The sequence below is a fragment of the Euprymna scolopes genome, chromosome 29 (assembly GCF_053919585.1).
Source record: "Euprymna scolopes isolate OS-2025 chromosome 29, ASM5391958v1, whole genome shotgun sequence".
Taxonomy (NCBI): Eukaryota; Metazoa; Mollusca; class Cephalopoda; order Sepiida; family Sepiolidae; genus Euprymna; species Euprymna scolopes.
Genome location: NC_136510.1, coordinates 21,822,195 through 21,839,694, shown reverse-complemented (window position 1 = coordinate 21,839,694; position 17,500 = coordinate 21,822,195). Strand labels below are relative to the sequence as shown.

General features: G+C 34.5%; 1 protein-coding gene across 2 annotated transcripts in view; it reads left to right on the top strand.

Annotated features, from left to right (window-relative positions):
- Nucleotides 1-17,500, top strand: part of LOC145252539 (noggin-like) — a 112,202-nt gene that overhangs the window by 94,564 nt on the left and 138 nt on the right. For both annotated transcript variants that reach the window (XM_080112089.1, XM_080112088.1), the window contains exon 2: nucleotides 9,338-17,500. This exon is cut by the window's right edge and continues 138 nt beyond it. In XM_080112089.1, coding sequence (XP_079968215.1) covers nucleotides 9,360-10,112 — 753 coding nt within the window. In that variant the 5' untranslated portion in view covers nucleotides 9,338-9,359 and the 3' untranslated portion in view covers nucleotides 10,113-17,500. The remainder of the gene's footprint in view (nucleotides 1-9,337) is intronic.

Genomic DNA, 17,500 nt, shown 5'->3' with positions numbered 1-17,500 from the left:
AAAACTTTAATTAAACGTGAACATACGATTTAAAAAATAGTGCGGATCATTCTCTGCATTAGCACCATAAATTTTTTAGATAAATAATGTTAAAGATTTTTTGGTCAGTGTCAAGTTTCTTTCCAACTCCTCAAAAAAAATTAAAATGACGAGTTTTGTAGGTTTTCGGTGTTTTTTTTTTTTTGTTTGTTTTTGTTTTGCTTTTTTTTACAAGGTGGTCACCACTTATCAAGGCCCGGAAGCCACTTGGGGATAAGAGTTATTGCATGTACAGTATGTTAATGTTGAGATTTGATAAAATGTCTACTTAAGGGGGCGGTTCATCAGGAATTTGTTTATGTTGGACTTGAAGACATCCAAGTTGTAGTCAGGTGGGAAACAGGCAAACGGAACAGAGTTCCACAGGCGTGCAGTTCTAAGAAAGAAGTTTTGTTCATGGAATCTACGTTTTGTTTTTGGCATAGAGAAAGAGTGGGGAAAATTTTTGACAGTGGTTTCAGCTAGACGGGTGTTTTTCGAGAAAGATCGGCGAGGGGAGACCAGGGATTGGAGCTCAGACGAGCACCTGCCATGGAAGTAACGATAAAACAAAGGCTCGCAACGTTTCTCCTGTGCTGCTGAAAACGAATATCACATTTAAATTTGGGGCATGAGATGAAGAAATTACTTTTTCAAAAAGTGGGGGATCACTGACCTATATGAATTTGACGTAAAATGAGCACCCACTTTCAGGCCACCTAATAATTTCTTCATATCATAAAACAAATTTAACTGATTTCCGTTTTTAGCTCTCCCGAAAACCGGCGCTGTTTTTTGTTTTTTTTTAACTAAGAGATTTGTTCATTTTTTTATAAGTTAGGACGCTAATAATGCCGTCAGTAAGCTTACATGAGCGGTTTTTAGTCGCGTGCAAGCAATTCTATAAGTTACTCCGTCGGTCCGTCGGTCTGTCGGTCGGTCTGTCCGTAACACTTTTGTGCTTGGCCTTTTTGGTTAAGATCAAAGGTATTTTGTTAATAGATGCTGTTCTTAGATTTTTAAGCTTTTCTTGGCCTTTTGGCCAAGATCAAAGTTCCGGCAGATACTGCAAGCAAACGCCATATGTGGGGGCAACCCCACAAATAAGACCTTGGTCTATGTAGGAGCAACCCTTCATACCAACTGTCACTATCCAGCTCCCCTACTCCCCAGGGAGTTGGTCCCCATTTCCCCTTCACTACTCACATTAAAAATCGGCCTTGTGCCTAATTTGCTCAGTGGGGGAGCAAATAAATACCCTTTTCTTGGAGTTTTGGCCAAGATCAAAATGTAGTATCTGTTCTTACTACATTGTTTTTTTACACAGGTATCACCACATTATCAAGGCAAAGAGGCCACTCGAGTATCAGGGTTAAAGAGTGTACAGTAGAAATTGGACACTATAGTAATCATTAGTAATGGAAATTTGGTAAATTTGTTAACTTATATGCAAAGGCTCATCAAGAACTTATTTACGTTGGACTTGAAGACAACCATATTGTAGTCAGCCGGAAAGCAGGAGAACGGAAGACAATTCCACAGGTGTACAGTTCTAAGAAAGAAGCTTTGCTCATGGAATCTATGTTTAGGTTTAGGCACAGATAAAGAGTGGGGGAAATTATTGATAGTGTTTACAGCTAGACGAGTGTTTCTTGTGAAAGTTTGGCGAGGGGGGACCATAGACTGAAGCTCAGCCGAACACTTTCCATGAAAATAACGATACATCAGAGACAAACTCGCAACATCTCTTCTGTGAGATAGAGGTTGCAGGGAAGAGAAAAGGACATCTCCTACGAGGTTACAAAGTCTATTTTGAACTCTATCAAGGCAGGACAAGTCCTTTCTAGCAGCTCCTGCCCAGATCTGGCAACAGTATTCCATCCTTAGACGTACCTGGCTCTTATCTAGATAGAGAATTGCATCAGCAGTGAGATATCTACTGGATCGATAGAAAGATCCGACCATTTTTCCAGCAGCCTTGGCAACAGATTTGATGTACGTGTTCCATTTAAGATCAGGAGTAATCGTCAAACCCAGAAACTTGTCAAAACTTGGTTTCCTCAAGACCAGAGCCATTCTTTTCAATTGGTGCCAGATGTGGATCAGAATGTTGATGATTTAAAGAGAGAAGATTGGTTTTAGATGCATTAAAAGTAACCAGCCACTCCTTTCCTCATTGTACCATGTGCTCAAGATCAGAGGAGAGAGAATCAGAGAGAACTTGGTCATTTACTGTCTTAGATGTGCTACCATAAATGGTAGTGTCATCAGCATAAATGTCTACAAATGATGAAAGGATGTGATTTGGAAGATCATTAATGTAGATCAGGAAAAGAGTTGGGCCCAGGATGGACCGCTGAGGGACACCAGCATTAATACTGAGAGCTTCTGATTTTTGCCCCTCAACTACTATCAGAAAGAAATGATTTAATAATTGAGAAGACATTTCCAACTATACCATAGCTAGAGATCTTGTGAGGTAAACCTTTATGCCATACTCTATCAAAGGCCTTAGATATGTCAAGAGCAATTGTACTAGAAAGGTTTCCTCCGTCAAGAGATTTGCTAATCCTCAGTCCGGATGATGTAAAGGTTCGGCATGTGGTAGCCTGACACCTCCAGGCATAGCCATTGCTTACCTTTCCTTGTCCACATGATGCACAAGTTTTCGTCCGTGCCAGTAATTTTTTTTCTTGACAAAAGTCGAGGACTCCAGTTGGTGTTTCCAGATGTTCACTTAAGGCTGTACAATTCATTTTTTTGTGTGTTTTTCTGACATTAAAGTACGAAATGGTGTGCTTTTTTTTTTTTACTAATTTATTTTCTTTTCTTCCTCTTCCAAATTGTCATCTGCTGTTTTGAATTTTCAACTCGCGTGAACGCGCATCACGTTGAAAACCATCGTGCTACATTGTCATTGGTTAAGCTTTATGTTTCGTAAAATGGCTTAATTTTCTCGGCGACGCTCGGCTTACTCCGGCTGTAGACGCCATGTTCTGGAGAAAGCAGGGCGTGCGTTGAGTTACGTCTGGATCACTCTCTGCATGAGTACAAACCTTTTTTATTTATTATTGTTGAGTTATCCATTTTTGTTCACTGTATTTAGTAGTTTTACACCGATATAATTCATTGTTCTATTTATAATTGTTTATTTTTGATAAAAAAAAATTACAGCCATTGAACTATAAGTGGTTTGTTTGCCATACTTATAGGTAAATGTGCACTGAAGAGATAGCATAATACTTAAAGTTAAATTCAAATTTGGATATATCTTGTAAGTTAAACGCGAAAAAAAAAAACAATTGGGACGCTGAAAACGTACACAGTAAAACAATACGTTGTCAACGGGTTAAAGTTTATTTTTTTGTAAGAAAATTGTGACAGTATAGTTGTAAGTACAGAATAGTTGCAAAACATCCCCACCCATCCCATGTTAAATAATAATTTCTAAATAATAGCGTTAATATTTTAGTGCGCAGGTCAAATTTTGCAAAAGTAGTAACTTATGTTTATTTGTTTACGCTGTTTTGGTTTATGTTTATGTATGCATACGCAACCGGAAGTCGTTAACCGGATGTTGGATTATGGGTTTATGTTTATGTACGCAACCGGAAGTCGTAAACCCGTTACAAGGTCATTGGAGTTTTATAATTATATAGAATTAATATAAAATATATTTTTTTACCATATATGATATCACATACATCGCTATGGTATAATTATTACCATAAATCGGTATTTTTTTTAGTTTATCGACCCCTCGGCATTCACCTTTGAATTGTCGACTTTTATAGGTTTTGGTGGACGCTTTCACTTTATCATAAAAAAAATACATTTATTTCCGTTTTTTGACACAAACCAATTTTTTTCTTCTGGCACCAAATCTGATAATCAAACCCGTCGCAAATTTACCGTTTGCATGGTATGAACTCCTGGACCCTGGGACTTTTTGAAGAAATGTTAGTTTGAATAAAGTGGGGGATCACTTTTCTATGATAATTTAACCTAACATGAGCACTAACACATTGACCCCCCCTTCCCCCCAAAAAAAACATGTTGTTTATATTGGGGCGGGGAGGGGGGATCGGCGGCGGCCGGGGGATATTGGGAGCGTTGTTGTAATTGTAGTATCTACCAATGTTTCCTGTGAAGGTGTGTTTTGCAATGAGCATAAATAAAAGACAAGGTCAGACGTTTAAAACCATTGGCGTAGACCTGACATCAGACTGCTTCAGTCACGGTATGTTCTACGTCTCCATCAGCCGGACAGGAAGTTCAGAAAAACTCTACATTCTGGCTCCAAATCAAAGAAGCAGAAATGTAGTTTACCACGAGGCTCTTCAATGAAAAGTTCTACAAAAGGATATGATGAAAAACTGATATGATCTGATTGTGGTATGTTTTCAGTATTCAATGTGTTAGATAATATTTAAGCATCGAGTTGAAATTTACTTCCCTCTTACAACATCCACTTACTGGAAAGGTGGCCACAAATCGCGTACCTAAGTCTGCAGAAAAAAACCGTGCAATGCGTGGGTATATATATATATATATACAAATATATATATATATATCAGAGAGGCGGTAGCACTCTCTATACAGGGATGGCCCGTACACGCCTATATATGCCTACAAAACAAAACTATCCAAATCTCAACTAAAATCAACTTATAAGTTTCAAAAAGCACATATTCTTACAGAGAAGCATCTTACGAATCCAGCGAGTGTCAGAACGTCAGTTAAAATGTCAAAAGAGAGCAAAAAAAAAAAAGGGGGTATAAAAATGGCCAATTGTTCTTCTTTCTTCTTCTGCTTTCTTCTTTCTTTTGAGACGATGTATCTCGGTGTACGAACGGTCTCTGACAACAGTTCAAGCATCAATCGACTGCTCTTTACACGGAGAAGTGCAGTGACCCATCGCTTTTTAGCTAACTCCATAATTAAATAAGATTACGTGTAATAACAAGTTTTAAACACTATATACCCAATGTAGACAGACCACTTCGAACACGGAACTTCTCTCAAAAGGGACAGCTCCAAATAATACACCGGATGCTCACAGACGTTCCAGTTTGCCAGTGGCCTATATTTCTTGGACGCTGAATATTTGAGGTGAACGTTAAGGTTTTTTCTTTAAACAGTAACCCACCAGCGTTAATGAAACCACAAAATCTTTATTTCAGTTGATCAAAATTGTTATAAGAGTAACCTATCAGCAAGTACGACGTCAAAAAACAATGTTATAAAAACAAATAATTCTTCAGATTTTGGACTGTAAAATATGTACAAAATGTCAATGCTGTGACCAGGATTCGAACCTAGGTTAGCACGGCCACAACGTGGAGTCCTAACCTCTAGACGATCATGGCTAACACTGACGTCTGTCGCTCTTGGCAGAAAGACACATGACTACTGTCAAACTATGGAAAAATAAGGAGGAAACTTGAAATTCTCACGCATGCGCAAAAATACACTATAGCAACCATTGTTAAATGCAGCTGAATCTCTTCGCTCGCTAAGAAAAGTAGATCAGACCAGTTCTTCTAAGAACTCATCAAACGCCAAAGGAAATAAGTTAAATTAACCGCAAAAGAAACTGCAAGAAAGTCATCTTCTAAGAACTCACTGGAAGCTGACCAAAAAGAATCAAAATCCAAGCCCTAGCCACAAAAATAACTAGATATTGTGGCTACTATACACAATCTACTAATAAAAACAAGTAAGTTTTCTAAAATAAACTACAATAAATTAACCAAGTAACCTCACACTGTCACTGATTAGGACTTCATATAAAGATAACAACTACACTATTGCTGTATACACCGTTCCACACTTTAACTATTGGTGACGGGGCAGTATCTCAATTCTACGAGAGTTGTCTTGCTATAAGATAAGTGATATTATAGTAAGATACACATAAGTGTTATATGTTTACATTTAATAAAAAATGCCAAAGTCAGCACGTAGTAAAAAAGCTCAGAGAAATATAGACTATGAAAAAAACAAAGTCAAGGTATTATCTGAGCAAAAAGAATACTATCAGAAAAATGCTGAAATAATAAAAATTAAGTATCATGCAAATCCTGAGGCAAAGAAGGCTGCCTCACGTGCTGACTCAAAAGCACGGTATAACAGGGATCCCGAGGGGAAAAAACTGCCTCACGTGCTCTTTATAACAAAGAACCAGAAAAATGAAGGCTGCCTCACGTGCTGACTCAAAAGCACGGTATAACAGGGATCCCAAGGGGAAAAAAGCTGCCTCATGCACAAACTATTATAAATATAAATATTAAAAACTGCCAAATCTTTGCCAAAACGCCAAAGAATGAACCAGGAAAAATTTAATAGTGAAGGTATGAACATTTTAGAACTTTATAATACTCTAACTGTTTTAGCAGAGAGGCGGTAGCACTCTCTATGTAATATAGAACCGATGGAGGACCAAGAGGCAACTCCTAAGGCCCAAAACCCAAAGACCTAAAACCCAGCAGGAAGCGACCTGCTACTAATGGAGGCGGCAATGAGCCGCCTCCTAAAAAAGACAATACTATCATGAATGTAAGTTTAAAAATAAGACTGTAAGTAAAAATACTAATTAACAAGAATAAAAAAGCATTGGAAATGCAAAAGGATATAGGGATGGTATGCCAAAAAGTATACAAACAAGATAGCTATGAATGGCTAGGCACATGGAAATAGAATTGCATCCAAAGTATAGCCCTATAGCTTTTTACAACCGTAATGATGGCATGGAATGAAGATTGGAGAAAAGCTATAGGGCTATACTTTGGATGCAATTCTATTTCCATGTGCCTAGCCATTCATAGCTATCTTGTTTGTATACTTTTTGGCATACCATCCCTATATCCTTTTGCATTTCCAATGCTTTTTTATTCTTGTATATATATTTGTGTGTGTGTATATATATATATATATATATATATATATATATATATATATATTTGTATATATATATTTGTATATATATATATATATATATATATATATATATATTTGTGTATATATATTTGTATATATATATATTTGTATATATATATATTTGTGTATATATATATTTGTGTGTATATATTTGTGTGTATATATTTGTGTGTATATATATATTTGTGTATATATATTTGTATATATATATATTTGTGTATATATATATTTGTATATATATATATATATATTTGTATATATATATATATATTTGTATATATATATATATACATACATATGTATATATTTGTATATATACATTTGTATATGTATATATTTGGATATATATATATATATATATATATATATTTGTATATGTATATATTTGGATATATATATATATATATATATATATATATATATATATATATATTTGGATATATATATATATTTGTATATATATATATATATATATATCTTTATATATATATTGTATATATATATATTTGTATATATATATATTTGTATATATATATTTGGATATGCATATATTTGGATATATAGATATATATTTGTATATATAGATATATATTTGGATATATATATATATATATATTTGTATATATATATATTATATATATACATATGTATTTGTATATATATATATATATATATTTGGATATATATATTTGGATATATATATACATATATATATATATATTTGTATATATATACACATATGTGTTTGTATATATATATACACATATGTATTTGTATATGTATATATATATATATATTTGTATATATATATATATTTGTATATATATATATTTGTATATATATACATATGTATTTGTATATATATATTTGTATATATAGATATATATTTGTATATATATATACATATGTATTTGTATATATATATGTGTGTATATATATATTTGTATATATATATATATATATATATTTGTATATATATATATATATTTGTATATATATATACATATGTATTTGTATATATATATACATATTTTTATATATATTTTAAAAAAGATTTAGTTACTGATATATAAATGTATGTATGTATGTCTGTTTGCATGTCTGCCTTAAACTTTCAATAGAGGCGACGGATTTTACCAAGATCAGTATCGTTTTAAAGTTCGATCTTTCATACGACAAATATCGAAAAATTGGCTAAAACATTAATACCTTCCCCTTCAACTAGGCACTTTTCTACAGGGAGGGTCACTTTTTTCGTCGATATTTTTTAAAGTTATCCTATTGTCTAGCCTTAATTTAAGAAAATGTTGCTTCCGGTTTGGCGGTGGTCGTAACAGCATTAACGATAGGTTTTACCCCGTTCTTTTCCTCCTTTGCCGTACGGGTTCGAGCCTGCCTTCCTACTACCACTAGTTTTCTCAACATACACATCCAAAATCCGGGCAACGCCGGGCCGAAATGCTAGTATATATATATATATATATATATATATATATATATATATATATATATATATATATATATTAAACATTTGAATAATACTGGGCGCAGTGCCATTATTAATTCTTGCGTAATTTTTTTGTAGTTTCAACATTTATTATGTAAGAAAAAGTGTGGTAACGGACAGAAACTAATTAAACTCTGTGATTCAATGTTAAATCTATCTATCTATCTCTCTCTCTCTCTCTCTCTCTCTCTATATATATATATATATATATATATATATATATATATATATATAATGCTATTTAATTCGTGTTAGAACAAGAAAAGGAAGAAAGGGGTTAATTTGTGATTTCTTTTTTGTAGTTTTCTTTTCTATGCAAATCGAACTGTTCTACATGTACTAACCCTAACCCTAACCCAAGAACTCTCATCTATTCTTTTAACCAGACCAATGCGTGTCCATATCTTTGATCATTCATTAAAATCTTTGTGACGTTTCCTCAAATTGAATCGGCCAATGCCTGCTAACTTCACTACAACTGTTCCAATAGAAATCATTAGAAACTAGCTGTCCTTATACGGAATTGCAACATGTTTTGTTTTTTTTACTTCTTTTTTTTTTAACTATTCTTTTTACTCAGAGGGCGAAATTGTTTTTATTATTTTTAATCAAAGAGATGTCATTTCTACATGATTTACCTCCCTTGATTTATTTAGCATTTAAACTGATTTCGGTATTTTTTTTTTTTTTTGCTTTTTTTTGTTTTTTTGGGGGTTGTTTTTTTTTTGCTGTAAATGCGAAACTTTGACTCCATTTTTTTCTGATTCAAACAATCTTTATCCAAGCTCAATGAGTTACCCAACGGGTCACTTTGTTGGGCTTTTTTTTTTCTAGTGCATTTATACAACTAATTCTTTTTCTTTTCTGTTACAGGTAAATATTGGATCGTGTAAATATGAAGAGAGGGAGCCCAGAGATGTTATGGTATATATTCAACAGTTTCATGTTGCAAGAACTATTTGCTTCGACCTTCTTGAACGATCCAAACAATTTCAAAATGCTCCCGGATACATCATTAAAGCGGTTCATCCCGAAAAGTCCGATTTTACCAAGCGGACACGATGTCCGTGGTATTATCACCATCAAACCCAAATCCAGACCTCGTGTCAAATTAATGCGACTCTTGGGCAAGGACTTTGATCCAGACGTCATGTCCGTGAAGGAGCCGAATCAACGGGGCACGCCGCTTAAATATCTCAACTATTCAATGGACCTGGAGAGGAAAGCCGCCATTGAGAAGGTAGATATAAATCTGACGAATGTGGACAATATTCCGTTGGATGTCGAAGCAGAAGTTATCGACGCCGTCAAGCGTTGGCTGGTCAAGAAGTCGTCGTGCCCAGTCCAGTATCAGTGGGAGAACCTGGGTGATTACTTCTGGCCGCCTTGGATACGACAAGGCAGCTGCATTGACAACGGCGCCTGCTCGTGGCCTCCCGGCATGCACTGCGTTGCTGCCGAGAGCAGGACAATAAGAATATTTCGCTGGAACTGTAAGAACCGACCGTGGAGGTCACAAAAGAAACCGCAAAGCACGAGCCGGAAGTCGAAGAAAAAGACAGGCCGAAAAAAACGGAAATTACGTTATAGGTGTAAGTGGGAGAAAACACTCTATCCAATTGTGGATGATTGTTTTTGTTCTTGCTAATGAAAAGCAAAGACAATGATAGAATAAAACTGTCGTAAATGTATTTCTAATGACAAAAGAATCCATCATTTTGGACGGGAAAAACTCGTTGAAGTTTCAAGAAATATTAAAGAAAAGAAAAAAGAAAAGAGGCCGACAACATGATGTTCGTTAAAAGGGTATCAAATCTGGAATTATATAAAATTTATGAAAATAAAGATTATAAATGTAAAAAAAAAATTAAAAATAAAAAAAACGCACCTGGTTACCCCAAATCGCATATTAAAATAAGATAATGAATAGGGATGACGGCAACTATGAAGTTAACAGCCAAGAAAACAAAACCGAACGAAATATGTAACAAATTAATATTATTAAACGCAAAAAAAAAAAAAATTATCGACCTGACTAGTTTTTAAATTTTTAATCGGTTCGAAATTTGTTTATTTCTATATAAGATTTCATCGCTACCCACTTATTTATCTACTAACACTCCAAGATCCTTGCTGTCAGTCGGGGCTTTTAGCTTATATCTTATAGTTAAATAGCAGGGATACTTGGCGTTGTCCGGCGTTAAATTGTAACATATTCCTTTTTAAACATTTATTTCTATACCGTTCTGTATCCATTTCGCTATCTTTCTCTCTCCATCCCCTTCTTTCTCCTTTTCCAAGCCCATTCCTCTCTAGCTGGGCACACACAAATACATACAAAAATGTCCTTTATATAATAGCGCCCTTTTAAATTACATAACTTTTAATAAATCAACCATCCTCCTAATTAAACCTGGCCCAGTTGACCCACAAATATAAAAAATATATCAACTTTGTGGTTTGTTTGTTTTGTAGTTTTTTAAAATTGTATTTGGACACACAGACAACTGTCTTTTATATAACAGATAACCAAGAAATCTGTTTGGAAGTTATTTATTTCTATATAATATTTCGTCGACACCTATTTATTCATCGACTCACACTTCACGATAACCGCCATCATTTGTGGCTGTTAGCTTCTTATAGTTAATAAAAAAATAATTAAAAAAAAACTAATAATTGACATTTATTTTCGACCGATTTGTATATTTTTAACTTAACGAAACAGTTTTAATTTTATTTTTTCTTTATTTCAAAACAAGCGGCATCTTATGGCTGGATATGTTCGGATATGCTACTTTGCCGATTGTCCCATCAATAGGTGTGACCTTGAATAGACGTTACACTCACCAGATCTTACCCCTCAGATTTTTGTGTATAGAGTATGCCAAAGATAATGTCCATTTAAAAATTCACAAATTATTAATGAACTGCGGAGGATCATCGAAGCCAAATTCAATATAATGCCAGGAGACTTTTATTTGAGGCTTTGAGCAAATTCTGAAAAAAAAAAAAAAGAAACAGATTTTTTTTCAAAACTGTAAGACTACGTATGTCAGTAAAAAAAAAAAAATTTCTTTTTGCATTTGGTAAAAATTATTTGTTGTATATTTCGTTTTTTTTTTTTTATTTCTCATCTGTTGACTATACTGCACGAGTGTTAGGATTGTTGAAGAATTGCTAAAATTATTCAACCAATGAAATCTTTTCCAAATGATAATTTTGAAATAGCGTAATGCAACATCTTGCCAGACAATAAAGATTTCGGCCTTCCATTTTCAAAATATTTCGCAGATAATAATCTCCATCTTTCCTTAAATCGGATGTGCTTTTATTGCGTCCGAAAAGCAAGAAAGTGGAACAGTTTACAGCGCGAAGCAAATAAACATTCGTTTAAAGAAAGTTGGAGAACGAACTGGTGGAATCATTGTAATTTAAGCAAAGGCAAAAAGATGGAAAAAAAAGTAGATTACGATATAAAGACAAAAAGATAAACGTGTAGACACAGCGGTCTAAAAAGAAAATGGCCGCTGAGTTCAAGTTTTATGCAAAAACTCAAACTGTAAAAAAATCCGTATTCCACATATAAATTATAAAGATAATTGAGCTTAAGGAAAGTTTGCTTCGCTCATAAAAAAAAAATAAATAAAAATAAAAAATAGAGTATTCCTGTATTAGATGACGAAATCCATCTTTTGAACATTTCCATCCATAAATTGACTGCAATCAACATTTAATCCGCATGGTAAATTAGATTTCACACTTCCAAGAATCGACTATTAACCGATGTTTGGCAATCCATTTAGATTTAGAAATTGCCAGATAGCTTTGTATGTTGAAATCTTGTTATTTCTTTACTGCGCATGAAATCATTGTCATAAACATCATTTTCACGACTTGTTGGACGCATTCTAAGAACTCGGCGACCATTTTCTTTTCTAGGCCGCTGTGTCTACACATTACCGACGAAAGAAACAAAAACACATTATTTTAACTCAGGAATTTCATTATAATTACTTTCCACGGATAATAAAGTAAATACTAGTGGCACTTGAAGAGGGTAGACTTCCGCCAATGACCACTAATATTCCACTTGAACAAATACAGGGGGTCTTAGAACTAACCATCTATTTCTAATTATGAATTATCATTAATATTGATGGTTAATTTTCGAGCAGCATGTATTTAAACGATAGGTAAGATGTTGTATTTGAGTCAGTTTCCGTTTTTAATTCAAATGCTATGAAGTTTTATGAATGTGATATTAAATATGTTATCGACAAAAAGCATGCATGATTAAATTAATCTCAATGTTGTGTTTTTATTGTTTCGTTGCACATAAACAAGACTACCCGTGGTTGCCTCAAGAAAAAAATCTCTAACTTATTTCTATTAATGGGGCAACGACAATCAGGAAAATACCAACGTCGTGTTATTTATTTTGTCGGTTTTTTTAGCCATACATACAAGCATACAAACAAACAACTGCCTGTATGTTATAGATTAAGCAGATGCAAACATTCGTTACCCATCAGATTGATAATAAGTACACATACGTAAAAACGTTAATCAGTGCGAGATGAGATATTTGTAAATACTGGATTACCCTGACGTAAAAAGTTCCATCAGTGAAATTAAAAAAAAATCAGAATTCCACTTGCAATCCACCAATATTTCTCAGCAGTTGACTATACTGCACGAGTGCCAAGTATAGTATTGTATACCTAAATTGTAACTGCAATCTTGACTTTGCACCAGGTTTCAATCATGAATACCCAACAGTCTAGTTTAATGAAAATCGCTCCAGACAAGGCATGAAGCCGCTTAATGTAAGAAACTACCAAGAACGAAAGACGACTATCGCAAAGACAGAAAATGCCTGTTTACCTTAGTCTTGAAAAAACTTAGGCTATAGGTAGGAGGAAAAAATTCAACAGAAAGAGAGCTCCACAGGCCAGCGGTTTTTGGAAATAAGCCATTGGAATAGGAAGCTGTATTACAATATGGTATCAAAACAACGAATTGATGGACACTACTATTCCAATAAGTCAAACAAACTAGTAAAAATAAAGCATGGAATAATTCAAACAATTCTTACGATCACTTGCCATAATAGTATTTATAGAAAAGACTGAGACTAGCAACATCACGTCTGTGAGAGAGGTTGCTCTTTATCTTCAAATGGAATAAAGATTCACCAGCTTAAATGTAAGAACAGAACACCATACACGGTCTAATAGTAAATTTGGAGAGATCGAGAATAGCGTCGGGTATGAGAAAGTGCTTCGAGCTATAAATATAATCGACTTTTTCAGAAGCGGAAAGAAAGGTCAAGAAGTTTCAGAATCGATTCCTCCTTATGAGCACAGCATATCCATTAGAATCCCAGAAAGAAAAAAAAAAAGAACACGCCTACGATTGAAAGACACGAACTGGGTTTTATCGTTGTGCAATATTATAGGAGATACTTTACTGATCACCCCATCAGTAGGTGTGAACTTGAATAGGCTTTACACTCACCGGATCTTATCTCCTCAGATTGTTTTTGTGTATGGGATATCCCAAAGACAATGTCTATCAAAACAACACTTTACCTATTTATGAATTAAAGAGGATCATCACCGATAAATTGAAGGCAGTGCCGTGAAGATTGTGTGCCAGGGTTTTTGACAATTTTGTGCGTTTTATCCGGGAGTGTTTATAATTGAACGGACATAAAACGAAGATTGTTGCATATTCATGACTGAATCTTGGTGGACAAGTCATTCATTTGGTCACTCGCTCTGCCAGTTAAGATTTCGATCTCGAAAATCAACCTGGCAGAAACAGTTATTTCGGTGTCTTTTTATCTGGTGGGCAGAGGCAGGCGTTCTGGGTAGTCCAAATAGGTCCATCCACCCGGACCTTTCCTTCTGTCTTTCGGACGGAGTAAGTTTATGGCTTATTGGCCGAAGGGCCCTCTCAGGAGATTGCCCAAGCAATTTTTTAAAAAAAAGCCAGTGTGCACTTCACAATTTCTGACCTTGTGTCACATCGTCTTGCATCAAGAAGGAAGTAAATAACAGTAGAAAGTGTTTGTGAATTTTATTAACAATTCATTGAGTGATATTTACGGATCACTTGACAATTTATTAGATCACCATCATTTTATTGCTATACAGTGGAACCTCTAGATACGAAAGACTCTGCTTACGAGATTTTCACCTTACGAAACGTGATGTGAAATTTTTTGTCTCTACATACGAAAATGTTTTAAGGATACGAAAGATACGAGTGAGAGAAAGACTATTTTTCAAGCACCCAATTCTTCGAAAATCTTTTTTAAAATTGGGATTTTATTCGATTAAAAAAATTATTAGTAATTTTCGAGAAATATTTGAGTTGATTTTTATCTTAACTTTTTTTTTTTTTATTGGACTTGAATTTATTTTGTCAATTTACCTCCCTCTCATAAATTAAAGATATTTTGAAAATTGAAAAATTAATATGCGCATTACAATTTTCGCCACATTTAAACAATATAAATCTAAGAAAGATTGTTCGTTTTAATTTTTGTTGCACACGCTTTGAGATTTTTGTAAGGGGTGGGGGAGTTTGTTATAATTTTTCTTAGAAATCACAATTTTGAAAGAAAGTAAATAAGCAATTTCAATTTGAATCCTTTTTATCCCGCGCGCCTGTGTGCCTATAGATTTGCTTGTAGTTATGACCTTACGAGTAATGATTAAAATTACAGTTAAATAATTATATAATATCTCTCTGTCGTTATTCATTAAATAGAATTTCATATTTGGATTTCAATTAAAAAAAAAATAAATAAAAAGCAAGTGAAAGTATTAAAAGTTAGGTTAGGTACTATTTGGCTCTTATTTCATTCTGACTTTATTCTTATGAAATTTAATGAGTGTTTCCATGGGATTATCTACGTGTATAACGCCTATTAGGATACAAAACTTTCGAGATACGAAATCGAAGCTGGAACCAATTAATTTCGTATCTTGAGGTTCCATTGTATTTTTATTTATTTGCTTTAATATCTTCAATGCAAATATAACTTAACTTGAATGCATTTTAATTAAATAATTCATGCAGATCAGAAAATTACATCTTGAATTGTTTAAAGACCGAATTGTATTCATGCTAAATATAGTTGCATTACAGAAAGAAGAGTACACTTTATTAACAAGTCACATCCCATGAAACAGATATTGTTGTGGTGGAAATTGCGGCAGAAAGAGCTCCCATATTTCGACATGCGATTCTCCCAGTCGCGCCCTGCAGCTTATGAGCAATCATTAATTTATATGGATGGAATTGCATATCAGTGTGGAATTTTTCTCACTGTTCGATCAGACAATTCCAAGGCCAAAACATTTTTGCGAGCTGAACATGTCGGAGACTGTGTAATAGAAAGTCTCACAGCTCAAGAACTGTTTGGCGTTTGAACACTTCGAGACCCTCCAAGTGGCTTTTGTTTTTAAGTGCCGAACCTGTTGCTCTGAAATTTGCAACCCATAGCTATTTTTTTCTTTTTTTTTTTTACATAGGCGTCACCACTTATCAAGACCGATAGGCCACTCAAGGATAAGGGTTAAAGAGTGTACAGTAGTCAAAAGTACACTATAGTAATCGATAGTAATGAAAGTTCGGTAAATTTGTTAACTTAAGTGTAACGGCTCATCAGAAACTTGTTCACGTTGGACTTGAAGACAACCATATTATAGACAGCTGGAAAGCAGGAAAACGGAAGACAATTCCACAGGCGTGCAGTTCTAAGAAAGAAGCTTTGATCATAGAATCTATGTTTAGGTTTAGGCACAGATAAAGAGTGGGGAGAATTATTGATAGTGTTTTCAGCTAGTCGAGTGTTTCTTGTGAAAGTTTGGCGAGGGGGAACCATAGATTGAAGCTCAGTCGAACACTTTCCATGAAAATAACGATAAAGCAGAGACAAACTCGCAACATCTCTTCTGTGAGATAGAGTTTGCAGCGAAGAGAAAAGGGCATCTCCTACGAAGCTACGAAGTCTATTTTGAACCCTATCAAGGCAGGACAAGTCTTTTCTAGCAGCTCCTGCCCAGATGTGGCAACAGTATTCCATCCTTGGACGTACCTGGCTCTTATATAGATAGAGAATTGCATCAGCAGTGAAATATCTACTGGATCGATAGAAAGATCCGACCATTTTTCCAGCGGCCTTGGCAACAGATTTGATGTACGTATTCCATTTAAGATCAGAAGTAAAGGTCAAGCCCAGAAGCCTGTTAAAACTTGAGGCCTCCCCAAGACGAGAGCCATTCATTTCAATTGATGCCAGATGTGGATCAGAACGTTGATGATGTAAAGATAGAAGCTGTATTGATTTTCAATCTGGAACAGCATCATGGCGTCCTAACTTGTAATGAACTCTGAAAGCTCCCTATGTTGCAGTTACAGATTCACCATTCTTTAAAAAATATTTATATAGTAAAAGCCCGATGTGCACTAGTTCAAACCATGTTATTTGATGAGGATATCTGAAAATAAAAAAGGCAAGTTATAAGCTAAATGAAAGCATCAGTGGCACTTGCATGAGTTCATCAGCAACATTTAGTTGAAAGTTTAAAATGTGGGAGGAGGTATTTCTGACGCACCCTGTATTTGAAAATACAATTGAAGTTGTGAACGTTTTTTGAATTAAGACCATAACTGTTTCATATGCGTCAACGTGATAACGCCGTATATATACTATAGGGTTATTTGAGAATACTATGCGCTGTATGTGTTCAGGTAAGCGGGTATATGTAGCACCTGCTATATTCCATTATAGGACCTCTTATGCTTTATTGACAGGGGTAGATGGAATTCTTCAGTCGCAATGATAAGAATATATTTAGGAAAATCAAAGCCGGATTGAGAGAACCGGTTGGCTTTGTAGGGCAATCTTCTAATGATAGTGTCACAAAATAAAGCACTCTCTTCCAATTTTTCATGAGCCAGCATAGAAATAGTAAGGCTCAGAAAAATGTCATGAGAATGGTCATCTCAGTGTGCAAT